Source organism: Lampetra planeri, chromosome 53 (assembly GCF_965212315.1).
Source record: "Lampetra planeri chromosome 53, kcLamPlan1.2.h2, whole genome shotgun sequence".
In the NCBI taxonomy this organism is placed as follows: Eukaryota; Metazoa; Chordata; class Hyperoartia; order Petromyzontiformes; family Petromyzontidae; genus Lampetra; species Lampetra planeri.
Window position 1 is genome coordinate 1,192,456 of NC_136159.1, and position 27,329 is coordinate 1,219,784.

A 27,329-nucleotide genomic window follows, 5' to 3' on the forward strand; every position below is an offset into this window, starting at 1 on the left:
GCACTGGTTCTTCATGTTCTGCAGATGTAGATGCCAACTGGTTCTTCATGTGACATCTCCATGACATACGGACAGGTTTGTTCGTATCTCCGAAAGTTCACAAGTGGAATGTTCGTAAGTTGAGGAGCCCCTCTGAAGCCCAATGTATTACGTTAATCTGACGTCGCTCGCCATCTTGGTAAGGGCAACACGAATCGATTGGACTTATGCCACCGCCGCCATCTTGGTGAGGGCAACACGGACACGGTGCGCTGTCCCATCGCCGCCATCTTGGTGAGGGCAACACGGACACGGTGCGCTGTCCCATCGCCGCCATCTTGGTGAGGGAAGGCGTTCGGCGTGGGGACAGCCGTCGTTGGCAGCAGCAGCGGCAGCAGCAGCAGCGATGCCGATTGCCGTGAGCGACTTCTCGTGGGAGCAGTCCGACGCGGCGGTGCTTCTCTCCGTGCCGCTGCGAGGCGTGCGGCCGGGCAGCGTGGACATCATCGCCTCTGATGAATACATCAAGGTGAGGAGTCGTGGGGGGGTGGATATCGACCCCCTCATGGGGTCCCCTGGGACCCGAGGTCTTGGGGGTGGGACCCCGCTTCCACGAGTCCCGGCCTGACCCTCGACCCCCTGGCCCCCCGGGGTAAAACGGGTTTAATTCTCGGGCTCAGAGCTAAAGTGGTAAAGTTACACGGAAAGTGGGATTGTAAGAGGGGGTTTTTGCGTGTGTATCGTTACGTATCTCGCACACGCGAACTTACTCTCGGTCTGCATCTTGCACGATTGTTTTAATTGCGTCCCCTGCCACGGAGATGTTACCATCATATGCTTGGTTCTTTCGGTAAAGTCGCGTAGAAGGGGCTTCACCGAAATAACCAAGAATATTAATCCCTGCACTCACGAAAGCTTTACATCGAAATGTTACCATCAGTTTAGATAACTCGCTGTTGCAAACCATGACATGATGATGTGGGGATCTCAACACACGGTACATGTACGAGTCTAACCCGACTTTGCCATTAATTTAATGCGAGTTCAGCTATGAATGATTGGGTTATTGTATTAAACGGGGTTATTATATCGGCCTCGGAGGAATGAGAAGGCTGCCGCTTAACTACCATGGCAACGGGACGACTCTCTGCACTAATAATGTATCTAAAGTCATATTTTAGTTGTGTTTTTGTTATGAGTCGGAGTAGTTTGGTATTTGGTGGCAAAGCCTGTTTCTTTTAATGTTTAAAGTTGTGTTGACGGATGTTGCCAGGCATGCGGGTCGCCATAGCAACGGGCTTTGCGTGGTTACACACAGCCGGGGGGGGGGGGTCTCAGTAATTAATCGATTCGTGTGTGGGGGGGGTCTTGGTAATGAATCGATTTGTGGGTGTGGGTGTGGGGGGGTGTTCACATTCCGTGCAGGATCGCCGTGCGTCATTGTGGTGATAGTCATCATCAGCCATGATCACTCCGCTTCTGAACGAAGGCTTCCCCCAGGCCGAGTTGGTCGTACGGGTTGTTTAATAACCGCGTGTGTGCGCCTTCTTCGCCGGTGCTACTTGTGCCAACAGCGCTTGCCCGAACATTCTGTCGGCTTCACGGGAGACCTTTGTCTTTGACCACACTTCACCGTCAGGGGCAGGTCCGGGCTTTTGTGGTCCATGAGCCCAGACCAGATATCTCATTTGTAGGTGCCACCTGAGGTGGTGTCGCCTTCGTGGCTCTAATTGCTTAATGTGGGCAATAACAGACAATTACTGTATGCGATGACCTCTTGAAATGAGTGGGGTTATCAGGTCGTGCAAAAACTTATGTAATGTTAACGCTTTTCTTCCTTAGGTGGTGTCGGTTTGTGATTTGGCTCATAGAATATCCTTGAAAATTATCGCAATCATCGTTGTCATCATCCGCAGCAGCAGCAGCATTGTAATACATACCACCACCAGCATCAGCAGCAGGATTATTATTCAATGCATCATTGCCATGAGCGTCATCATCACCACCACCACCATCAGAATCATTACATCATTATCACCTTCACGGTATAATGATCATTATCAACACCGTGATCATTCGGGTCATCAATCTGCGGTATTATACAATCGGCGTCATCTACATCATCAGGGTTCTAATCATCATGCACCACGTCATCACTTTAGACAATTATTCGGTAACCTTCACTCCCATCAGTCATTGACAGTCTTTATAAATTCACTTGTCATTAATATCCATACGTCTTATTCTTTCGTATGGCTGCTGATGTAGATGCAGAGCATCAACAACAATTTCACGTTCAGGTGGTCAAGCCAGAGAACCACGTCAGGAGTGTCTCGCTGTGATGTCTCCTTCGCATTTGTGCATCGAGCATTGCGTCGTTATACGTTGCACGGTCTGTTCTGGATGACCACAGTCGCACACTGGAGAGTTTATTTTGTATTTTTCATTTGTGCGTCAGGTATTTGCATCTGCCATGGTTTGTGTGGATGCAGTTTAGGGTGAACCATGAGCTTCGTGGAAGACCAAACACAGGGATCTACACTGATCAGTCATTGACAGTCGATAGTAATGAGTCAGTAATTAACACTTATATCAAGCAGTCATTGACAAGAGTTTAGCAATTAACGCTCATGCCAATCAGTCAGCCATTAACACGCATACAGAAGTGCCAATGTGCGAAATAAAGCCTATTATATATTCACCCCATTTTAAGGCCACCGTGTTATTGACAAATGTGTTTGTTGTTTTGTTATTTGTGCTTGTGCACCACTGCCAAAGCAGCAGCATCAGCAGCAAAATAATGTGTCCGTCATTAACACTCGTGCCCATCAATGAGTCATCAACAGTCATTGGACTGTCACTCGGCCTAGTACATGTTATCTTGTTGGTCTCTGTACTTGATAATCTTGTTCAAGGGGTATTCCCACGTAGTTCTGCCACTTTTTTCAACGTAAAATATGCGAAATATACGGTGTTTTGAACGTGGTCATAAAAGTGTTATTATTGAGCCCAGTTCAAAATGCCCCCTGCACGTAGTTCTGAAAAAAACACTTCCCCAATTTCGTTCTCCGAATTGATCTTCAATGGAAAGTCTACTTTTGAAACTTCCCCTCGCTTTCTGCTCTTATTACGGAGTAATCGACCGGGTAGGTCAGAGGTCACAGTGCTTATCCGGCACTGCTGAGACCCTGGGTATGAATCATGTGCTCAGCCGTACATAATTAGACAATGCTCTCAAGCATGGTGAGTTGATGGTCTCTCAAAACCCGGTGACCAATGCCTATATGCAAATGTACAGCTTCTTTGTTAGTCCGCTGCTGGATGAGGGCCTCCCCACGTGGTGCGGATTGTGAAGGTTATTTGAGCGTACTACTATGGTCGGTGTGGGTTGACGAAAGCGGAGAGCATTGACTTGGGAGCTCAAAAGTATAATAGAACAACACACTTAAAGTGATAACCTCTATTGAAAACTGCAATGACTGCACATAAACACCATTGTGTAAAATCTGGTTTTGCACTTAATTTGCAAAAATTCCATCTCTGAGAATTATAAATGTGATTTTTGTGAGCATTTCTCTTGCGGAAGACCCTCGTGAAAGATACGACGCAAGAAGATCCCTTGGTTTCGATCTTCCGCAAAGCTAATGGGCCACAACCCAAAAGCGCATGCGCCACACAAACCACGGCAGATTCGGATTCGTGATGCACGGAAAGAAGAATAGACCATGGAGCATTTAATTAACTCATTGCCCGATTCACAAATGCAGAAGAGGCACAGGAAAAATGGAAAATTAACGAGAGTCCAGTATATGTGGCTGCGGTGCAACGTCTCAGACCCTGCAACATATCGTGAATGACTGCCCCAATTGGATCATTCAACGGCGATCTGAAACAAATACACCCCGGCTACTCCTGAGGCAGTCGAATGGATATCAAATCTCGACATCAATTTGTAATTTGTTGTAATACAAAGGAAGAAGATAGGGACACGCCACTCTCTTTGTGAAGCAATGATCTGGCTCAACTACTTCAGTATAAAATTATATTTGTTGCTCGACATCAACTATCAGCCGTACGAAGACAAAGCATTTTTCTCTGTAGCAAGGCGGATTGGGAAAGTGCTGCCCCCTGATTTGTGGGTCATAGGTCACTTCAGAGAATCTCAGAAACAGTTCTTCACTACCTGCTTCCACGGACCGTTCTTTAACACGGGGTTATGCGCTGTGAAAGTTCTGAATGGATTCTCCGCTCGTGACGTGACGCCGGAAGAAGATCGACCGGGATAATAAAACATTTGGGGGAAACACAAAAAACACATTACCCCTACACCTCGCAGGAAACCCACAGACGATTTCCTTGAAACGAGGAGGCACCGCTCCCCCTGCTGGACTAGTGCTGTAACAACTGCATCACCGACTGCTTAACGGACTCGAAATTTAAAATCGACGAACCAATGTGGCCAATGTAGCCAATGGAGAAAGTTTTCAATTGGTGGATGCTGCCCATTATATCGATCGGGAACATGGCCACGGGCAAAATAACATGGGACAAAAGTCGAAAAGGTGCCCAAACAATCGTGGAGAGGTGGGAGTTGCATTGACATACAGAGAGGGGAACACATGGGTCAGTGAACAAATACTTATCAGAGACGGTGTATTTGTTGGTGAAGGGATTTAAGTGGGCTTGGGCAGAACATGTCACGAGAACGGATGATCGCTGATGGTCGAGGCTGGTAATGAAATGGCTTTAAAAGGAGAGATCACGTCCGAGAGAAAGACCACCGAGGATCGGACCGATGCGATCAGCACGTGTTTAGGAGCTCGGTGCGTTAGGGCGGTAAGATCCTTCGTCTTGATTCTACCAAATGTTCCGGTTTGGCTGGGACAATTTTGGCTTCAAAAAGGCTGTTACCGTGTCCCTAAACATACGTGAAATTGTGATTTTTGTCGTGGTTTTCATGATACAGGCAAAGTATAGGCCCTAGCAAAGTGGAGTGGTTGATGGATGAGTGGCAGTGCCTATGAGCAGCGAGGGATGCGCTTGCCGTGTGGGCGGTGGTAGTGGTTGAGTGGGCGTGGATTTCTAAAAATGGGTTTGTCTGACGGGGTCATGGAGGGGCTGTCAGCTCATTGTCCTGGTTTAGCCTCCCAGAAATTTGGTATCCATAGTCTGGAAAAGAAGAGAGGTACGTCTGGAGTGTAAAGAAAAGTGTATTTGAGGCTGGAGTGCTATTTCTATTCCTCTGGCTCAGAGAGCTGGACTCTTAAACTGTTCAAAAGGAATTTGTTGCCATTTGAGCACAGGTGTCTGAGACAAAATTGCTAGGAATTTTGTGGAAAGACAGGTTAAGCAATGCGGAAGTTTGGAAGAGAACATGAAAGGTAAGCGCTGTAGATATGATACATCAAAAAAGGTTGTACTGGAGTAGGATATGTGGGGAGGACGGGGGAGGGCCGGTTACCAAGACATGCATTGGAATGGTCTCTACAAGAGCAGATGGTGTTAGACTATTCGGCATCTTGCGGGTAGTGTGTTTACTGCACAACAGCTGCAGGATGAGCCAGACTGTAAAGAGCATTGGTGAAATCTGGTTTCCATAATGGCTTTGGTATGATGACATCTTGATCTTGATTTGGTATACGTGTGTCTCGTCTGTCAGGTAAGCTTCCCGCCATACCTGCTGGAGCTGCTGCTCTTTGCGCCGGTGGATGAGGCGCGCAGCTCGGCTCGGCTGGGCCGTGGCGTTGCTCTGCTCACCCTGCCCAAAAAGGAGCCGGCACCATGGCCCCAGCTCATGTCATCGCTCCAAGGTGCCACAGCTACTGCCTATAGCGCTCATAGCAGCGTCACCACACGGCATCATGTATCTTACACCTCTTTTGCCACTGAGCCGTGCCGTGCCAGCCTGGCGTGGCTCAGGAGGCGCCAGGTTGTTTTTCCACTGCAGAGCCATGCCCATTGGAATCACACGCAATGAACAAGTCAAGCATGTAGATGACGCAGTGATTCCTTGTCCTTGCATGTCCTGACATGGCATCACTGCATCAATAGCCCTGCTTGACCCCAAGCTAGATGCAGTGGACTTGTGAAGTCAGCATAACGTGGCTTGGTTCTGGCTTGGCACAGCAAATAGCCAGAGGAAAACCACCCATACTGTGAGGGCCCCACGCTGGCTCAGCTCGGATGTGTCAGTGGAAAAAAATGTACATGATAGTACCATTACAGTGGTGGCCTGTAATCCAGCACTATGGAGGCGAGGGTTGGTGGATTGCCTAAATGTTGTGAAACTCCCTTCCTGTGGGGGTCGAAGTTACTATACCCTGGCAGTACAGCAAAAATGTGGACTCCTCCTCTTCCATCTGTATGGGGTAGAGTGTTTTCCTCTCACACGCGTGGGTTTTCTCCGGGTGCTCCAGTTTACTCCCACACTCATTAATTGGCCGATGACACCTTAATATAGAGAGCTTAGGCAATGGTTGCCACCGGCTCGCTACGTCGTTGTTGCCTTCATGCTTGGTTGTTGTTCGCTGCGCCTCCGAGTTGTTCTCTCACTTTGAGAGTGAACAAATACTGGGCACATTACAAATTTTAATAATATTTATATATTTCCAGCTGGATGAATTTTCAGAGTTGAAAGTTTATTGATGTATCCGCGGCTCCATTAAAATTCAGAGCGTGTGCATGCGCTTGTATCGACTGTGTTGACGGGACGCCTGCGTGGGTGTGTGCACCAGCGGACAAGGCGGCGATGCGGCGGGCACACGAGGAGGCGCTGGCCAGGGCGCAGGAGAAGGCTCGAGCCGAGGCCGAGGCACGGGCGGTGCGCAAGCGCGAGGAGGAGAAGTTCGCTCTGCAGACCATGATGCAGGTGACGCGTTACGATGCGCTCGTTTATTATCGCGTCCTTCCAGATGCTCACGTGTTTTTACCGAATTCTACGGATTATAACATGCTGCAGCAATTACGATGTACTGGCAGATCCAAGGGGTGGGCGATGAGGGCGATAGGCTTCCCCAAGAGACCCTCAAAATGTGTTGTTGTATTGATATTTCACAGAGAAAATACATTAATTGCTTATTTTTGGACCAACCCCTACCACTTGGAAAGTTTCTAGATCTGCCTCTGGTATGACGCACCCCAATCAACATTTTCTCAATAAGCGCGATGTTTGAAGAAAGCAGGAAACAAGGGTGTAAAATATAAAGTTCTGAAACATACCTTGAACGCTGGGAACAGGAAGTGCATCTTATAATTCGGAGAATACGGTAACGGTGGAAGTGGCTGTGTGGTGGTCGAGAAGTTGCTGACTGCCTGGTGCTGAGAAAGTTATTCAAATTGTTTCACACGTGTAAGGGTGGAAATGGCAATGATGGCAGCATAGGTCACCTACCGGATTAAGAGATGCACCTGTACTTTAAAATGCAGGGGAAGAACAAGTCAAGCATGTAGATGACGCATTTTAACCTTCAGAATGTGTTAGACCCTCATAGTTTGTCTACATTGCGTGCTACTAATGACCGCAAGTCACAAGGGCTTCTCGCAGTTGCAGTGTTATTGATCACGAGTCCCGTGTTGTGACAACTTTGCCATACCACCACCACCGCCGCCGCCTGTGGAGAACAGATCGAGGAGGACAAGCGGAAGAGGATAGAAGAGGAGAAGGAGAGGGAGCGCCAACACGCCACGGCGGAGCTCGAGAGGTGGAAGGAGCAGCAGGGCCGGCAGGAGATGGAGGAGAGAAGGAGAGTGGAAGAGGAAGAGGAGGAGAAGAAGAGGAGGGAGGAATGTGCGCGGCTGCGACAGCAAAATCGGGAGAAACAACAGCAGTTGCCAACAGGTGAACTAAACTAATCTTATTTTACCAGGTAAGGCCCACTGGGCTATAGATCTCTTTTTGAGAAGAGACCTGGCCATAAATGATAGCTCAACAAAGTGGCTTTTCACGTGGAAATTTTAAGCAGCCAAATACTCAAAAAGGCATGATTCTAAATGTGAAGGGAAAATCTGGAGGACGTGGAGAAAAAGCCACACACGACCACAAGGAGAGAAAACATGCAAACTCCAAATATATAGGTGTCAGGGTCGGGCTCAAATCCACGCCCTCCTGTATCTCAAGCAAGATAGTTAACATCTCACCACCGTGACGTGCCACATCTCAGGTGCCGGTGAGTGCGGCGCGGCGTTGCTAGGCGACCACACGTCAGGGTGTACAGTGGGCGGGTGTAATGCTGACAAGCCACCAGCTGCTGTCCTGTTTCACCTGAGGGTTCGCCACCTTGACGCGCTGATGAGCGTCTGTTCACAAAGCGGCAGGTCTACGACGGAAGACATAACCAGCAAAACAAACAGCTCTTGTCTTGTTGATACAGTCAACTCTTGATTATCTGGGGAAGTGGGTGAGAAAGAGAATAGGTTAGGGTTAGGATAATGGTAAAAACACAGACAATGGTAACATACTAATTAATCTATTAAACACATAGAATGCATAATTCACAATTTCTTTCTTGGTTTTCCCAAATTTGTGTCTTTAAGACCCTCCACCACCTAACAGTCAGGCAAACTAATTTGTCATGTATACAAGAGTGTAACTACACACCGATTATAATCAATGTTTCAACTCACTCAATGGTGGATTGAAAAACAATAGATCCATCTAAGTGTTAAATTTGGTTATGAGAATCGTCTTAACCACAACAATCTAATCAGATAATCACGTGGCCTGTCTCAAAAATCGACTCTGAACCATAAGATTGGCAGCTAGAACCTACATTTTTGCAGAATGCGTCACATCTGTATTGCTTCTTAAAGCAATCGGATTACTTGCTGGTCACGTGAGCGCTGACCTCCAACAAGTGGGGAGCGGCTAGTAGACCAGCATGCTTGTAAATGTATTTTATTATTTATTTTAAATCTTATTATCTGTTCGCAATGACAGTTTATCCATACTCGCGTGCTGTTTGCGTGGTGCACCACCATAGCACGCTGGTAATATATCAGAGTGACGTGACCAGCGTGCTGATTACGTGCTTTTTCAGCAGCCACACATCCGCTCTGTGATTCCCAGCAGGTGGGGGGCGCCCCCCAAAAAAGGAGAAGGAGTTGCCGCCCCCCCGGCAGGCGGCCGCCATCGGAGTTCACTTCAGTCCGCGCGTGTTCCCCACGGCGTTGCGAGAATCGCGCGTCCCCGAGGAGGAGCAGGTGAGAGCGCCTGGGCCATCGCTAACGCCTCGACTCTCCATTCGCCATCGCTGAGGGAGGGTGCGCACGTGAGACGACGCGCGTGTGTGTGTGGTGCTGGCCACCCACCCCCTCGTGTGCCGTGCCGGGATTCATAGGTGCTCACTAACAGCACTTGCCCCAACAATGTGTTTTGTGAGTGTGGGGAGCGGGAGAGTAATAGTGTGCTGCGCTACGACCCTGGTAACCTGAGTTCGACTCCTGCTCATGGCCAACTTTGGTGACCGGTTTTGGGCCTCCCCAAGGTCGACTCATCCTTGAGTACCTGGTGCAATGTGTAATCATCCGAACTGGGGAGACAAAGGCAACTAGGTGTGGTGCTGGCCACGCGCCCCCACCTCTCCGTTGTGTGCCGTTCTGGCCTTAATAGGTGCTCGCTAACAGCGCTTACTCCCAACAATCTGTTAAAGGTTTTATGTTTTGTGTTTGTATGTACGTCTCTGTGCTCACCCGCGTGTCGCCCCCAGTGGTTGCAGCGGCAGGCGGAGGCCCGGAATATATGTGACCTCAATGACCCTGAGCTCTCGGGGGAGGAGAAGGATCCACAGTGGCTCAAGGAAAAGGGCGGGTGGGTTGCTCCTGTGGACACCTGCACCCTCACGCACAGCAGTAGTTGCGCTATCAGCTCCACCCTCACACACACACACCTCTACTCTTACACACAGCTCCACTCGAACACAGCGATATCTCTGTTGGCTTCATGCAGTTCCACGCAGCTCCACCCTCACACAGCAGCGGCTCCCACGTGAGCCCGACTCTTAACGAGCGAGCGACGCCCATCCTGACAGGAAGCTGTTTGCGGCGGGCAATTACCTGGCTGCGGTGAATGCGTACGACCTGGCGATTCGGCTGAGTGGTGGCGATCCGGCGCTGCACCTGAACCGCGCCGCGTGCCACCTCAAGCTCCGCAACCTGCACAAGGCCCTGCACGATAGCTCCAGGGTACGTTAGCTCACTCACCCTCGCGTCCACCTGCCCGCCAGCCCGCCCGCCCGTCCATCCACCAGCCCGCCTGAGAACCTGCCTGCCAGTCAGCTCACCAGCTTTCCCTCAACAATTGGCACCTGTCCACAACATTAATACAAAGTTCCCCTGTATAGCCTTCAACAGAATGCTGAGGCAAGTGCTGTTAGCGAGCACCTATGAAGGCGAGCATGGCACACGAGGAGGTGGGTAGTCAGCACCATGCCCAGCCGCCTTCGTCTCCCAAGTGGCGATGTTTAATTTGGCAAATGTGAACCATGATGTTGGCACACAATGACCTACTCTTTTGGAATCTTGTCAAGGGATCTTTAACGTCTTTGAGTTTTACTTATTTTCTACTTACTATAAAGAAAACTGCGAATATATTACGGTTAATGCATCTGCAGTAATAACCAGGGCAGCTTGCTGGATTCCAATGGCGAACCTTTGCAACAGGCGGTAAAGGCGCTCGGACTGGGCCACGTTGTCACCGCCCCGTGACTGATGGGCCACGACCAATCGAGCACATCTGCTCCAGCTGTAGCTTCCTCAATGCATTGGTGCTGTGTGTTCCGTGCTTTCTTGCTGGTTGGAAGTTTTTCATTGATACATGTACAGCCCTTCTGGTAATCCACAGCTGGATGGGGGCTGTGTGGGTTGTCTTGGAGGGGTGGGGTTCGCTCGCCATGCTTCATCACATTGGTCAGTGCGGATCCGTGGCGGCGGGGAGCTTAAGAGGTCCATTTCCCATGGCCTGGCGCTACTGGCGATGTTGTAGCAGTCGCTTGTGGCCCTGGTGTCCTCTTGCATTTTCATCCTCATCGGTGCTGGTTTTTTAATGCCAACTAAAAGTACAAATTTTTATTATTCTCTTAGCACTGTCCATCAATCTGTAACGAGGGGGCACCATAATTCTTGTCCAAAAAACTGTAAAAATAGTAATTTAGTATTCACTTGTGTTGCTATTAGGGACATAGCCTAGACAAAACCAGTCAAATTGATCAGATGACCAGAGCAGGTATTGGAGCCCAGCTGTCTTATCGCAAGTGCTACTGTTATTATTGCAAATTAAATACTTCCCGGGGACAAACGCGCATTGTAAAGCGTTTAACAGAATCCGTGTGTGATTTTTTTCTTCATTTGTTTTATTCCTGCCCAGGCGCTGGAGCTGCTGACGCCGCCAGTCCCAGCGAACCGCGCGTCGCGGGTAAAGGCGCACGTGCGGCGTGGCACGGCGCTCTGCCAGCTCGAGATGTTCGTCGAGGGTGAGTGGAGCCGGGCCCAGCGGCACGGCAAGGATTCATTTCTCCCCGGGTCTCTCTGTGTCGATTCTGTCGCGCAGCGGTCTAACGGTTGGCACGGTCGACTTGCAATCCAGAGGTCACCGGTACAATTCGATCTCTGGGCGCAGCAGTTGAAAGAGTGGTGGCAAGTTTCTCAATCCCCCTCCCACCACTGTCCACCCAGCAGTTTAAATGGAGACACTGCAAATCCATCGATTGGCAGGTTGTGTGTGGTGGGTAAGTTGTGGGTACTCTCACCTCTTCCAACATGTCTGGCTAGTGTGGAAGAGTCGGCCAATACCCTCTCTAGAGCTCCCCATAGTGGAGGTTCGTCTACCAGCAGTGGCATAAGCAGGGCTGCACCTTTACCTTTTACTACCTTTACATGCCTACAAATTACGAATCTTCCCGCAAGTTGCAACCTGTCCGTCTGGATGACTACCCATCATCGATGTGTGCAGGACTCATGGACTATGAGGCGGCTCTCAAGCTCGACCCCAATAATGTGGTGCTGAGGGAGGATGCTCGCAAGATCCGGGACATCGTACAGGGCTCACGCGGAGAGGAGACGCGGTGATGCCGGCACCACTCCCGGGGTTTATGCTACGTGGCCTGTCCTGACGTATCATCATCACTTCATATTTATAGAGTGCCTCCGTTTCAGTGCATCTCGCGACTGAGAGTCCCGAATGTTCTGGGGATGAGTGTCGCTCCACAGCTGAGGAGGCACCTGGCTGCTGCTGAAGGCTCTGTCTCCCATTGAGCGCATGTATGTCCCAGGCACACTCAAGTACGGCACAAGGTGAACGCAGCACCGGTCTGCAAGTGGCTATTAGTCTATCAGAAGGAGGCGATGCTACTATGTTGCCTATTGTCAATTAAGTAATTGCAATGTTTTTTTTAAATCAAATGTGACACATTTGGATCGTGATACTGCCACGATCTGAATTGAAAACGTAGTTCCATGTATAGCCAGCTTATAAATCCACTGCTGGATGAAGGCCTTCTCTCCAAGCCGTTGCCATCTCTTACATGGTCCTGCGATGTAACAATCCACCTGGCACCAGCACAGGAGTTGTTTTCATCTCTGTCGTTCCCGTTTGGATGCCACTCCGTCGTTTCTCTCAACCATCTGCTACCATCATCATGATGTACAAGCCCTTTTTGTTAATCCACTGCTGAGTGGGGGGCCTGCATGCATGGGTTGTCGGGATTATTTAACCCTACTTCACGCTGGCCGGTGCAGGTTCAGCCTGTTGGTGACCGTGGGTTTATGCTATGTTCTACAGTTGTGGTGAAGAACTCAATTCCATTAATATTCCCTATAAAAGTAAAACCCTAATGTGCGCCGTGGTCATCACACGCTACGGCTCTTATACTGTATGTGACGATTTCAACTGGCGTGCCTCGTGGGCTGGTGTCAACGTCCTCTTTGTGTAACTTATTATTAAAATACACATTTCAAGTTTAAAAATATATTCTACGCTGGTGGTTTTAATGACAAGTGTTTATTAAAGTGAAAGTCACGCGACACGGCATGTTACGGAAGCGTGGCAGAGTACGCAGCTGTTCAGTCACTCATCGGCCACGGCGGCGATTCCCGCTGGCACAACACCTCGCCATCGCACCCGGGCAAATCTTGGAAACGCCAGTATAAATAGCGCACCCAATAAAAACAAGTGGCAGATCTGTAAACAGCGTTTCATAACAAAGACATTAATCACCCGGACGCATATAACGTGTAACGTGCCTTATTTTCCCAAATAAGTTGTGCCTCGTGATGGCGGTGGAGAGGAGAGGACAGCCCTGTCACTCCCAGCTGAGATTCTCATCCCGGAGAAGCCACTGTAGTGTTTGTTATAACAAATGGCCTGACCGGGCAAAGAGGTTTAAAGCTGGGGATAGAAACCCGGTGTGAGCTCTGCCTCATGCTGTAGTCGCAATCACTCCACACCTCCCCATGACAATAACAAGCCTCGAATGGAGAGAGGAGAACGATGAGGCATTTGTGCCACGTGGTGATCTGGCCTCAGAACCCAGATTCTTATAGTTTGGTTCAGAGGAGACCGTGCCTGAAGGTGACCTGGCCTCCGTAAACCGGTTTCCCTTTCTTTATGCGGGTTCAGTTTGTGTGATTTCGCGTATATGCGGCTAACCTATTTCTACCCAAAATTCGCGATGTGGTTTTAATTCACTCACATGTGGACATGCGATCGGGCTTGAGACAACATTGTGTGTGTACTGTGTGCCCTTATTGGCAGGCAGCTGTCTCGTGCCTTTTTGCGCCCTTTATTTGGACCGCATCTACTACCGCATAAAGCGAGGGAAACCTGCACTCTACAACGGAGCTGTCGCGTGGCAATACCGAACGGGCCCAATGTGGATCAGGAGGCACCAGGTTCTGCCACTGCAGAAACTGAGCTGTGCCACTGAATGAGTCTCGTTGCCAGTGCACTGTTGACGAACCCACCGTATAACGACATTTATTAACTTTGTCCCTGGCCATGCTTGTCCCCGAGCCTGACAATTTTTTTTTGTGAATTCAGAATTTCATGGCTTTGTTTTGGCTCGGCATGGCAAATCACATAAAACCACCCATGCTGTGAGGACCCCATGCTTACGTGGCTTGGATGTTCCAATGGAAAAAAATTGATAATGGTGACCAGGCCTTATGGTGGTGTTTTGCCCTGGCCGAGTTCCAGGTTAGCTCAGCCTCAAGCTGGTTGAAAAAAACACTTTTAGTTCACAATCACCGGTCTTATCTTTTAGGGTTGTGGATATACAATGCTATTTTTAGTTGCCCTGAGTTTTTGTAAATATCAAACTCGCGTGAAGAATATTCCAGAGGTCAACCGTCTCAAATGAGTGTATGTCACAGATAACATTTGAGTTATATTTGTGCATTACAGTTCTATGTTGTCTAAACCACTGGATTTCATGGCATAGCATGAACGAATGATTCATATTGACTTAGTGTTGAAAATTACCATATAATCGATTTATAATTATTTTTTTTAATTCAGATGAGTATTATATTCCTTACAGTTTGCAGCATAAACACTTATCTCTCAGTGAACTCCATTGGTGCATTTGATAAAATCACAACAGTGGTACTGAAAATATCTTTGCAAAGCATGGTGCATGCAAGATGAGAACATTATGATCCAGAAGTGGATTGCCAAAACGGGCTGCAAAAGTACTAAACATGGGATAAGCTTGGTTAGTGCATGGATGGACGACCACCATGCATGATGTGTTATATGCACTGCCCACTACGTAGCACAGCAGCCGCCTACATCACCGATGATGCATGGTGGTAGCCCATCCCAGCACTAAGCTTCGGAGCTATGTGGTGGGCAGCAGAGCGCGGTTGCCCTGTACTCGTATGTATAAGTTACGGGAAAAAAAGTTACCAAAAGAGTTTTATGCAACCAGCCACTAGCCCCAAGACCAGGCACAAGCTGACCCAAACACAAAGTTATCCGACCCCATGACTAGGCTTGCCACCTGTCTGGGTGAAACCCAGACAGTCTGGTAATTGGCATTTGTATTACAGTATACTGTACAGTTTGGATAGACTTAGGCTGACTGAGACATGTCTGAATTTATTTCGTGGAAAAGGTGGTGCCCCTACTCATGACCCGGTCCCACATCGCCCAACCCCTGGCCCCAGGAGGCCTCAGAGCGTGTGCTGGAGGTTGGGGTGGTCGATGACGCGGCTGCGGTCCAGGGTCGTGTTGAGGGCCCGGTCGCGGGGCATCCCGCACTCCCCAAGGTGCCGCGAGAAGCTTTGCGACGCGGGGCAGTGGACACACGGCGCCGCCTCGGGCCCGGGGCTCAGGGCGCCGTAGTCGTGCGCCGTGGTGCGGTAGAGCGAGGAGGCGGGCGGCAAGGCCCCGGCGCGCACCGTGAACACCGGGTTGCCCGGGCTCGGGCTGCCGAGGCCCGGCCCGGCCGGCCCCGTGCCCGCGTCTGACATCATCACGGCCTGCAGACCGAGACGCGGCAGCCGTGCTCATGGGGACCGGCGGGCAGAAGAAGGCGGTTGAACAACACGGACGTTGAGGAGAAACGCCTCATTCGAGACCCTCACGTCATCATCATCGTCGCACCTCCTGGCTTTGACATTCCTCCTCACAGACACTGGTGGTGTGACCATGAACCGCACCATACCATCAACAACGACAGGCTGACGCGCAACATCTTCATGGGTTGAATACATGAAAGATAAACCAGGCGATTGTGGACATGCAGCCCCGAGCTATGGACCATGAAGTAAACCCATATAAATTTCTTGATATGTAAATTCCTTTGTCAAGGCGCCCTTCCCCCTCCAACCCAGCTTAAATATACGCTGCCAAGCCTGGTGGTGCTCATTCAGACGCTGTCTTTCCGACAGACCTGTTCTTCACCTGAGGACGGCTGCTTGCGTTGTGGCCGAAACGTGAGAATTATTTTATTATGTTTTATTATTATTATTTTATTATTTCCTTTCTACGTGAATTTACCGAAAGAACCAAGAAGATAAACCCATATAGACACGCGGATATACAGGGTGCTTAAAAAAGATGGACCCAATTTCAAAGCAGTATATTTCACGATGGCAACATGTTACAGTTACACTAAAAGTTACAAACGCTTTAATGAGTTATCAAGTTTTACTAACCATTTTATAAATGCTATATGTGCCTGCTGTACGGACAACATCGAGACGATAGTTGAATTCGTTCCAAACGCCTCTCTTCTCACGTTTTCCTCTGAGGTGCGTGCTCGCCCCGTGCTCTTCCCCTTACATCAACAGCAGCCTGCTTCCTCAAATTGTCGGTACCAACGACGAATGCTCTGACATTGGCGGATCAATGCCAACGCCGTTGAAACGCACGCTGCACCGCAATTACGGATTCAGTCTTGCTGAACTGCAGAAGACAAAACGCCCCTTGTGTTGTGGGGGTCACCATCTCGCGAATGACTGAGGCTAGGGGCTGTTTGTGCGCTGGGAGAGGCATCTAGCGGTCATCATTTGAAGCTCGATACCCCGCCCTGTCAAGTGGTAAGAGTTTCATTCATGGGCAGTTCGTGTTGCAGAGATATAGCGATTTCAAATCGGGTCCATCTCTTTGAAACACCCTGTATACAGAGACTCAGAGATAAACAGAGATACGTTAAAGACAAGCCAGTCGTGATATTGTGGCCATGTTACCCAAACTACGGGTTACCATATGGTAAATCACAAGTCGGCGCTTCTTCAGCGGATTAAAATTAAAACCACAACTCTCTCCTGAAGCCCTCTTCTCGTCGTCGCGAACAGACCTCGACGTTGGCATTTAGCTCCTGTGCACAATGCTGCCATCACGCGCACGAACAGAATCCGATCATCACCAGCATCATCATCATTGTCACGTTACATCAATCAACCGCTGCTTAATTAAACCTTTTGGAAATCTGTAAAAAAAAAAGCTTTATAGCTCTTCCTCCAGTAATATTCTGATTCTGAATTAGCTTCCGAGGCCGGGCGCCTTCCCCGGAGATTTGGTCACACGCGAAAGCTTACACCGCGATGGCCTCAATCTGTGTTAACGTTATAAGGTTTATAGCAGAAACAATACCCACAGTTATCGAGGTAGATGGTAGTGGATCCTCTTAACGACGGTCCGTATCGTAGGCCTCGTACGGGTGTCCACCGGGCGGGGTCACGTGACTCTCTCTGTTTACATTTCGGTTGCCGTGGCGACGGGGTGAGGTGGGTGGGGGGGGCTCGCCCAGTGGTGACCTCATCGCGACCACGTGACCCGCGCTCCGCTCATCACGTGACTTGCAGCCTTAGCGGGAGACGAGGTTGAGGAGGAGGAGGTTGAGGAGGAGGTTGATGAGACGCGGAGAAGACGACGAGGAGGAGGAGACTCGAACCGAGCTCAGTGGCGCGGCGGCGTCCACAATCCATCCCACCGCTCCACGAAGGTGGTCAACTCCGTTACCGACTCGCCCCCACCACCGCGACCCACACCCTGCTCGGTCTGCCTCTGCCTGCGGGCATCGGTGAGGGTGCGCCGGTACAGCGGCCAGGCAAGCGTTGGGGGCCCGCGCGCGACCAGGCCGAGGTAATTTGCATTCTCAAGTAAACAAAGCGGGCGCTTCAGGGTTGATGCGCGCACACACAGACACGGCTAGGCGTGTACAGACAAAGACAGACAGACAAAGATCCTACTCCAGTCGTTAACATACTTTGAGCAAGTGATGTTCGCGAGAACCTATTAAGGCCGTACATAAACAAACAGACACGTGTATACACATTGATACACACAGCACACGGATACAAATACACGTTAACACACAATTTAGACAAGTACGTCGACACAACACAGACACACGCACTCGTACTGTACTCGAGTTGTGAGTTCCATGTCGATCCCGACTCAGGTTCGTCTGCCGCCGCCGCCGCCGCGATGTCGAATTCGGAGAGCGACAGCGACTCGAGCGGGTGGACTCTGCTGAGCCGCGAGGTGAGGGGGACCCCCTCGTGGGGTGGAGACCCGCGTGTTGATGGGAGCCCGCTGGTGTGAGGGGACCAGAGGGGTTTAGGGCACCCGTGCGGCAAAGGGGTGAGGGGATTCGCGATGAGATCCGTGGTTTTGAGGGGATTTTTGTGATGGGGGGGCGTGGTGCGGGGTGCGGGGTGAGGGACCCTGCGTCGTGGTGGTGGTGGTGAGGGGACCCGTGTGTGGTTTGGTGAGGGGACCCGTGTGGTGAGGGACCCGTGCGGTGAGGGACTCCGCGTCGTGGTGAGGTGACCGGTGTGGTGAGGGACCCGTGTGGGGTTTGGTGAGGTGACCGGTGTGGTGAGGGACCCGTGTGGGGTGTGGTGAGGGACCCGTGTGGTGAGGGACCCGTGTGGTGAGGACCCCTGTCGAGGTGAGGGGGACCTGGGCCCTCGTCTCGGCGTTAGCACCCCCCCCTCCCCAAACCGCTGGCCCCGGTTGCGCGTTGGCACAGCCTCCTTACGCAATGGCCAGATTTACACAACAGAGCTGGCACCGCGCGGGGCTCGTGTTTACTCGCTGGGGGGGGGGGAGTAAGGGCGAGCGGGCGAGAGGCAGAGACACTGACCCGTGCTCTCCCGCGTGGCCGCGGCGTGCAGGGCCTGGACGAGGAGTGCGTGGGCGCGAAGCAGAGACGTCAACTCGGGCACTCGGACTCCGAGGAGGATGGAGCTGAGACGGTGCCGGCCCACGTCGCGCGGAGCCAAGGCAACGGTGGGCAAAGCGACGCGGGTAGCGCGACAACTCTCCCCTTCCTTCTGCCCCGTAGGTAAAGGGCTACGATCTTTTTGGTTCTTTCGGTAAAGTCACGTAGAAGGGAAATAATGAAATAATAAAAATAAAAATAATAAAATAATTCTCACGATGTTTCGGCCACAACGCAAGCAGCCGTCCTCAGGTGAAAAACAGGTCTGTCGGAAAGACAGCGTCTGACAGACCTGTTCTTCACCTGAGGACGGCTGGCTGCTTGCGTTGTGGCCGAAACGTCGTGAGAATTATTTTATAATGTTTTATTTTTTATTATTTTATTATTTCCCTTCTACGTGACTTTACCGAAAGAACCAAGAAGATGAATCCCTGCAGTCACGAAAGCTTTAAATCGAAAAAAAGGACTAAGAGTTAAGGCACTGGATGGGGCATCTACGGCCCATTTGCCAAAATTGGTCTGTGACTTCATTTTACCGTGGCCTGCAGCCACATGAGATCGTCCACTTTGAAAAGGCCTGGAAGCCATAAGCATTTTAGCCGTACTCATTGTGTACTGGAGGGGAATATTTTTTATGTGGCAACAATAGTGATTCTTATTTTAGCACGCTCAAGTCACTGCTGTCACTTCAAGGGCCTCTTGTACTGAAATAAGTGGCCGAGAGGTGTGTGCTAATGTGTGGCCCCCCGCCAAAAGGCATTTTAGAGTTGTGTTTGGATATTGTTCAGCTAAACTTTCCCATGTCGGGTTTTGGGGGTTAACCGCTCAGGGTTAGGCACATGACTATATATTTATTCCTTGTTTAAAATACATTCTTGGACTCATGATAACAGTATAGAATTGTGCATCTAAGAATCAAATATGTATGGTTTATTAATGTGATATGAAAATAATATGGATGATTTATCAATGTGATATTAAAATAATATGTTACATTTAGGCAAATGCAGTGAACAAAATCGTCATAAGAATAAGACGAAACATTTTTAAATCAATTCGTAACTGAATCGTGATAATTAATCTAATCGCTGGGTGGGTGGTAGATTGTTAGAATGTTCAGAGCTATGATTATAAGGGTCAGGGTTATTAGCGTTTGGGGTTACCAGAGTTGGGGGTTGAGGGTTAGAGTAATGTGGGTAGAATGATAACTTGTAGGAGTAAACTTTTAATCATACGTGTTATGGCTAAGGTTGGGAGTTGTAACAGCAGAATTGTGTTTGGTGTATATAATGTTAGGGTTATTATGAATGTTTATACTTGTGGTTTATGTTCGGATTTTTATAAATGTATTATGAAGATGACGAGAGTGTAAGTGGCTACGATTAATGTTAGGTTTGGTCATGTAATGTAACTGTCATTGAGGGCAGAGTTACAGTTGCTCAGGTCATCATCATCATCGTCATTTATTATTTATGTTGTCGCGCGTGACACGCGTGTGGCAGGTTTCAAAGTGCTAAAAGGGATTTGACATTGAAACCCCACACGTGGGTAACAAAAGAAATACGCACAGAGAGATGAACATCAATAACTTAGACGACCTAACCGATGGTATTTCACTCAAGACAGTCGAGCCACTGTTACTACTGCAGCACGGTCGTAACAATTGTGTCTCACGGCGTTTTGCTGCGTGGAGTTTGCGCGTTTTCCCCCTCCCATTCTGCGTAGGTTTGCTCCGGGTTTCTCAGGGTTGTGGTTTTGTAGGTTCATGCTCAGCTGTCCCTCTGCTGCGGCCGCCCTCCACACTCGGAGTGATCGAGGAGTTTGTGTCTCGCAGGGTTCCTGGAAGGGAAACTCCGGGAGGCGTTGGATGCTGGGGGCGAGGGCTGCGAGAGGGTGGGGGAAACCGGACTCCCCGACGAGGCCACGTGCACGGTGAGTAGCAGCAGCAGCGGCAGCGGTGGTGGTGGTGGGGAAATGGGTGGGGAATCCGAGCAGAGGCTGTCACTGACGATTCACAATCCAATCGCTCAGAGCGGGATTATCCAAAACGTAAGGGGTCGCTGACCCAAGCTGGCACGAGCTGGCTGGGCACTGCCACCTTTGCCTCGATCGATCAAGAAGACTGGCCTGTGCATGCTAGATTGGGGCTTCACAGATGTGGCTTGTGGGCATTCATACAGTGGCATCATCAATCCACTGCTGGATAATGGCCTCCCCATGTAATGTTCGTGTTGGGGCTTATTTGATCATACTTGGTTAAGTATGGGTTGGTGAGAGGGCCAGAATGGGTTCAGATAGAGCACCTCCTTGCCTGTGACGTTAGCCGCGGTTGGCAGCTGATGCAGCGGAACAAACATAAACGTGAGGTCACGGCTTCACCAGCACGGTGCGGCCCAAACGCACAAACAGCTCTCCATGTAAAAGCTCATCGTGCTTTGTCGTCGGGGATCATGGGTAATGTTTACTGTAAATGTACAGACTTCACTTCCGGCTCGCCATGATTAAAATGTTTTACGCCGAGAATACATAGTAGATTACATGAGCAGCCTCCTGAAAAAGCGCCCTGAGACTCAACGAAGTTTCCATTGGTAAATCAAGAATGTTGTTTGATTTTTATTATTATGACATGCATTTGAAATAGCATCGAGTTCTTTGTTGTTTACCATGAGCTTTTTGTGTTTAGTTGTTGTCCTTCCCCCGCACCTCTAATTCGAATGGTTGGCTACGTATGGTGCGAAAGAAGTTCAACTTACATACTTCCACACATACATAAACGTAAACGGTTTGGACAGCAGCGTTTGACACGTTGCATTCATGTCATGGTGGTGAACAAAAACAGGTGGAGCGGCCACCCGGGCCTGAAGAGGTGAAGGAAGATGTGAATGCGGAGGTGGGAGATGAGGATAAGGAGGAGGTGAGAGATGAGGAAGATGAGGTGAACAAGACGAACGAGAAGGTGGGCAAGGCAAGTGAGCCAATGGGTGAGGAGGTTGAGATAGTGGACGAAAATATGGGCAACGTGAGCGGAAAGGTGAAGTTGGGCGAGGAGCTGAGTGTGGAAGTGAGCGAGAAGATGATGGAGGAAGAGGAGGTGAGCGAGGTGGTGAGTGAGGTATTGAGCGGGAGCGTGAGCAAGAAGGTGAACAAGGAGGTGAAAGGGGAGGGGAGCGAGAACATGGGCAAGGAGGCGAGGGGGGAGATCAGCAAGGTAGTTAGCGAGAAGGTGAGAGGGGAGGTGAGTGAGGAGTTGAGTGAGGAGTTGAGTGGTGACGTGCAGGCGAAGGTGATTGAGGTGAGCGAAAAGATGGAGGAAGTGAAAATGCAGCGAAGCGAGGTGGTAATGGAGGAGGTGAGAGGGGAGATGTACAAGGACATGATGGAGGAGATGGGTGAGGAGATGATGGAGGTGAGCGAGGAGGTGAGTGGGAGCGATGACTCCGACCTCTTCACGCTGGATCCCTCTGCGCTCGACGAGATTCCGGATCCTCTTGCTCCCTCTGAGGCGTCCGTGGAGATGCCCGATTCTGCGGCAGCCCTGGAGGACCCCCCTCATCTCCCCTCCACCCACTCTGAGGCATCCGTGGAGCCCGTCACGTGGGCGGATGGCGAGGACACCTTCGCGGGGTCTTTGAGCATCGGCGGCCGCTTCCCGTTCCCCCTGGGGCGCGAGCGAGGTGGGTTGAGCTCCTCAGCGGTCGCAACGGGGACCTGCAGCGTCTGATCCACTCATGTGGGAGACATGTGACCAATACGGACGAGACGAATGACCAACACAGACGCGCTCACGACACGTGCGTCCAATCGCACGTGCAAACACTCGTGTTTTGGGCTCGCGTTTGTTGTGCGTAATGGGTCAATGTCACCGCTACGGCCACAAGAGCTGTCGCTATTCACCATCCAGAGTTGCAGAAATTCGAAAATCGTTCCACCTGCGCTATCTGCTCTGCTGTTGCGATGAGGGCGGTGATCCCGCCACTGTAATGAGGATAACGAGAGTTGATGGAGCCGAGCGATGATGGTTCCCCTTGCGTTTCCTGCAGCCCCGTTGGGCGCCGGCTCCAGCACCGACGAAGACCAGGAGAAGCTCATTCGATGTGATGATGACGAAATCAGGAGTGGCCCGACGGCGCCCAGGCTGCGCCGACGCCTCGCCCGCCGGCAACTCTCCACCACGCTGGCCGACGGCACCGTGCCTGCAACGGGGGGCACCGTGCCTGGCACGGGTGTGCCGGTGACGGTGCTGGTGCCCGCACTCGCGCTGGCGCTCATCGTGGCGCTGGGCCTTGTGATAGCGAGCAACCACGGTGAGCGGCACAATCCCCCACCACCCAGACCCCAACCACACACTCCCCGATCATCCACACTGGCCAACCCTAGGTGTGCTCAGCCTAATATGAGTTTCTGTGGGTTTCAGTCAGTGTCAGGTTACTCAGGAGTGAGGTGAATTTGGCAACATCCTCCTCTCGGTCCACTCAGCCTGAAATGATCACCGGTCGAGGAGGCCGAGGCTCTTTTTGTTTACAAGTTAACTCGGTGATGCCCTCGCACTGCAGACTGGGTCATGTGACCATCACGGTCATGTGACCGCCGGCGCCGGGACGTGTAAATATTGACAGCGCCGGGGCTCGCGCGGTCTTGTGGTGTAAGTGGGGCAGGCACCGTGTGTGCAGACGGCATTGCTATTAATACCGTGGGGGTCACCCCCCCCCAACCACCTTCCTCTTCCCCCCCCCCACCCATCACCGCATGTGTTAATGGCCACACGTGGCCGTCTGGCCCCCCCAACCACCAGCTGCCGGGGATCAACATCAAGGGCAAAACCTACGGCCCATTCGCCCCTGGCCGTAGTAGTAACAGGCGACCACTAATAGAACAACGTGTCCCATGTGCTCTGAGTAAGTGCCGCCAGGTTTCCGCTTTTTTATAAATTTTATGGGAGTTTTTGTTTGTGCAGTCATTGGTAACCGGGCATTGATACACTTGAGTACCTGGTTAAATCACAACTCTGTCTGAGTCTCTGAATCTCTACATGAGTCTGTGGGTCTCTATGTGAGACCATGGGTGACTGGCCTGAGACGATCATCTCGCTACACTTGAGAACCCGGATTTGAACCCAGGATCTCAGCGGTGCCGGCTCGGTTTCCCGACATGGCCATTGTGAGCCCCCTACATGTGTGGCCGTGCGTGCGTGAGCAGTGGCGAGCGGGAGGCAGGGGGCGTTGGTGCAGCAGAACGAGCGTCTCAGGGCAGCCGAGCGCCAGCTGCAGGTGACGGTCAACTCGCACGCGCACACTCGCACATGTACACACATCATAGAGGTTTTTTGGGTTCGATCGCGTAAATATATAAATGTGTCGTTAAACCCGCCACCACCCGACACAGCCAACTAGTAAGGGTTGTCAAGTAAACAGAACATGCCAATTCGTCACTAGTACAGCACACCGGTGTGTTGGAGACACATTTATATATTTACGCGATCTAACCCAAAATACCTCTTAAGGATGATATTGGTCGCGAAAGCCAACGTGTAAAACTGACATGTACACACGTTTAGAAACATATATACACACGTGTATACTCACACAGGTGTGTTGAACTTCTTTCACACTGTATGTAGCCAACCGTGCTAATTGGAGGTACAGGTATAAACATGTGCATGTCTATACACACATGCATATGTTTATACATCTAAAGATCTCCCATATAGCCTTTTAACAGACTATTGAGGCAAGTGCTGTTCGCGAGCACTGTTGAAGGCCGACATGGCACACGAAGGGTGAGGTGGGCAGTACCACGCCCACACACATACACATTAATACTCACGCACACATGTGTACACGTAGACATGTAGACGTGTTCATATATGTCTCCCACACATGGACACGCACACACTCACAAGGTCACACAAGTGTGTATGCTCACACCTCGTTCTGCGGCGAGAAGGGATGGGAACGGCACCTTGTGTCCATGTGGGTGGGTGCTGATGACGTTGAGTGGTCTCTACGCGGAGCTGGCTGAGAGCCCCGGTTGACAGACCTAGCCCCACCACATGCCAGAACTCACGGTGCATGTGTGTACTTGTGTGCGTGCGTGTGTGTGTGTGTCCTCGTCTGCAGGCCGAGGCGACCGCCATGGCCGGGCGTTGGGAGGCAGAGCGTGGGTCCCTGTCCCAGGAGAACGCCGCGTTGCGAGCGACGCTGATCCAGCTACGCCAAGAGGCCGGGCGATCCACTGCGGCGGCGAGGCAGGAGGGCCCCGGGGCCGCCACCGCACAGGGGCAGGAGGCCGCACGGGCGGCGGCGCGGGAGCTGGCGGCCGAGGGCCGCCGGCTGCAGGCCGAGGTTCGCCGGCTCCACCGGGAGCTGCGGGAGGAGCGTGCGGCCTCCGCGGCCACCCGCGGAGAGCGCGACGCGGCGGCCGTGGCGCTGGAGGCCGAGGGGCGGCGCTCACACCTGTGGGAGCGGCTCTACGTGGAGGCGCGCGACGCGGCCACCGAGCACGGGAAGAGGAAGGAGGAGGAGGGGGAGGTGCGAGGGCCCGACCCCCGCCACCGGCTCTACGAGGACGCCAAGAACTCGACGAGGAAGCGCGCGGAGCGTGGGGCCGGGCAGGCGGAGTCCGACGCAAGCCGGGGCCGCGGCTGGGGAGGCCACGCGACCTCGGGGGCCGGGAGCGAGGCGAGGGCCGAGGCGCGGCAAGGGGACGGCCGGCGGGGGCAGGGGCAAGGTCAGGGGCAGGGCAGCAGGCGGAGAGGGGAAGAGCGGCTGAAGATGAAGGGGAGGGACTGGCGGGGCCCCGAGGAGTACGGGGCCCAGAGGGCGCATCCCCCACAGGGGCAGGGCCACAGCACGAAGCACACCGAGCAGCACAACCGGTGTCACGAGCAGCACAAGCAGCAGAGCTACAGGGCGTGGCACGGGAAGCCACGGCGCCACTGCGACCTGCACGTGGCCGAAGTGGAGATAGAGCTCGGGCCCCTGCCCTTTGGCCCTAAGTACTGACCCTGCATCTCGGACAATTGCCCCAGACCTCCCCATACCTCTCCCTGCCTCCTCTTGTTTGATGTGCTTCTCATAGTTTCCTTCGACCATATCCTGTTTCCCTGCCTTTCCTTGTCTCCCCTGGACTTTCAATGTCTTCCTCTATATTCTATAGCCTCTGTTTCTCCCTCTAATCCCCCCCTCTCTCTCCTGATCTCCATCTTTTGTTTGTTATTGAGAAGTCCGCTTGCTTCACAATGCACAGTTGGATCTATTGCGACACGCAATATAGTTTAACTCCCATCTGGATTGATAATCTCATGGCCACGATAGGGCTAAGGGGCACGATTCAGGTGACAGGTCAGAGTGTATGTTGGAGTTTATAGATTTGTATAGAGTTAATGACTGGGTCTGTTATAGTATTAGGGCATAGTATAGGTTAGGTCAGTGGCTAGGGACTGTGTTGGGTTCAAAAGATATGGTTATGAGCTAAGGATTTTGTTTGGGCGAAGGCTTAATGGAGGTTAGGGGTTGGGCCTGTGTTGGGGTTAGAGGTTCGAGTGCAAGTTAGAGTCAGTGCTAGTTCTCATCTCGTGCTGAACATGAGCACGTGTGGCATGGTGGCCCAAATTCATGTGTGTGAGAGTGAGTGTAACTGGGTGTGTATGAGTGTGTGAGTGAATTTTAAAAATTGTGAATGGAGCTGTGATTAGTCAAATTGGAAGGATGCCCTGGTGGGGTCCCCCCTTTTAGGGAGAGGGACCACACTGATTGTAGCAACTACCAGGGTATCTCCCTCCTCAGTGTGCCGGGACAGGTCATGGCAAGGATTATTCGGCATCGCCTTGCCAGGCACACTAAAGAAAGGCGTGATCTGCTAGCAGGGAGTCTTCAACATCACGCAGTCTCAAATTGCACCTCGCCTGGCACAAGCGATGGGTGGTGATGTCACTGCCACTTAACGGCGAATTGCGGCTGTTGTTGTTTGGTTAGTGTGCGATCAGATACAGACTACCCCCTCCCCACCACCATTAGAGCCCACTCGGTAAATACTTAGGCCCCATCACGGCTCAGCTCTGGCTCGGCCGCTTGGCTCATGCTCAGCTCACAGACATCTTGACCGTGGCTGGGACCATCGCTCACAGAGCCGACTCCCGTTAATTGCATGGCTTTAAGCTGGCTCCCTTGAGCAAGAGCCGAGCCAGAGCCAAACCGTGGCTGAATTCGGACCATAGTGAGGGCATTTTAGTTGAGGTTTAAAGACACTTTATACCCATGTAAGAGGACATGCAGCGTTTCGCCCTTCCCGACTCATTTGTTACGGCTGTGCTGCTATCTCTATGCTGTGTAAGAAATATAGCGTGCTATATAAACAAAGTGTATAATATATCCTGCGCAATGTGTCTGTGTCAGCTTTATTTACAATAACTCGGCAGGCACGGTGCCGTGGGTCCATGGGGCCTGGGTTCCACCCCCTGGGTTCGCATAGAGAGCATACAGACTCTGTGGTGTTTGTATCTCCCCCTTTCCCGCACGAGTTTCCTCTGGGTTATCTGATTTCCTCCTTCAGCTTAAAAAAACCGTGCAGGTTCCCCCTCGCTTTATGCGGCTAACCTAGTGCAGAGACGTAACCTGCAAATTACGCAATTGGGATCGCACACAGCAGCAACATCGTCCCCTGCTGTTAAAAATGTTGTAGCACCGT

At 51.3% G+C, this 27,329-nt stretch overlaps 3 protein-coding genes across 8 annotated transcripts; 2 read left to right on the top strand and 1 right to left on the bottom strand.

Annotated features, from left to right (window-relative positions):
- Window positions 1-302: 302 nt before the first annotated feature.
- Window positions 303-12,960, top strand: DNAAF4 (dynein axonemal assembly factor 4). 2 transcript variants are annotated; one of them, XM_078617305.1, is made up of 9 exons: window positions 303-508; window positions 5,639-5,789; window positions 6,714-6,847; window positions 7,603-7,816; window positions 9,044-9,177; window positions 9,684-9,784; window positions 10,005-10,158; window positions 11,339-11,444; window positions 11,924-12,960. In XM_078617305.1, the coding sequence occupies exons 1-9, from the start codon at window positions 386-388 to the stop codon at window positions 12,037-12,039; spliced, it is 1,233 nt and encodes a 410-aa protein (XP_078473431.1). In that variant the 5' UTR covers window positions 303-385; the 3' UTR covers window positions 12,040-12,960. The 2 variants fall into 2 exon arrangements, with proteins under 2 accessions (XP_078473431.1, XP_078473432.1); XM_078617306.1 differs by having other exon boundaries at window positions 9,047-9,177.
- PIERCE2 (piercer of microtubule wall 2) lies at window positions 3,701-18,434 on the bottom strand. Of its 4 annotated transcripts, XR_013588555.1 has the most exons (3): window positions 17,846-18,434; window positions 9,667-9,805; window positions 3,701-9,227 (listed from the first exon to the last, which is right to left on the bottom strand). XR_013588555.1 is itself a non-coding variant. In XM_078617321.1 (2 exons), the coding sequence occupies exons 1-2, from the start codon at window positions 17,861-17,863 to the stop codon at window positions 15,142-15,144; spliced, it is 327 nt and encodes a 108-aa protein (XP_078473447.1). In that variant the 5' UTR covers window positions 17,864-18,427; the 3' UTR covers window positions 12,955-15,141. The 4 variants fall into 4 exon arrangements, 3 of the variants coding, with proteins under 3 accessions (XP_078473447.1, XP_078473449.1, XP_078473448.1); XM_078617321.1 differs by lacking the exons at window positions 3,701-9,227; window positions 9,667-9,805 and adding an exon at window positions 12,955-15,450 and having other exon boundaries at window positions 17,846-18,427; XM_078617323.1 differs by lacking the exons at window positions 3,701-9,227; window positions 9,667-9,805 and adding an exon at window positions 12,955-15,450 and having other exon boundaries at window positions 17,841-18,427.
- Window positions 17,229-27,018, top strand: LOC144734860 (uncharacterized). Of its 2 annotated transcripts, XM_078617282.1 has the most exons (8): window positions 17,229-17,560; window positions 17,880-17,962; window positions 18,598-18,712; window positions 20,479-20,576; window positions 21,484-22,318; window positions 22,685-22,948; window positions 23,841-23,911; window positions 24,761-27,018. In XM_078617282.1, exons 2-8 carry the CDS (start codon window positions 17,906-17,908, stop codon window positions 25,643-25,645), a joined length of 2,325 nt encoding a protein of 774 aa, XP_078473408.1. In that variant the 5' UTR covers window positions 17,229-17,560; window positions 17,880-17,905; the 3' UTR covers window positions 25,646-27,018. The 2 variants fall into 2 exon arrangements, with proteins under 2 accessions (XP_078473408.1, XP_078473410.1); XM_078617284.1 differs by lacking the exon at window positions 23,841-23,911.
- The last annotated feature ends 311 nt before the right edge of the window (window positions 27,019-27,329 follow it).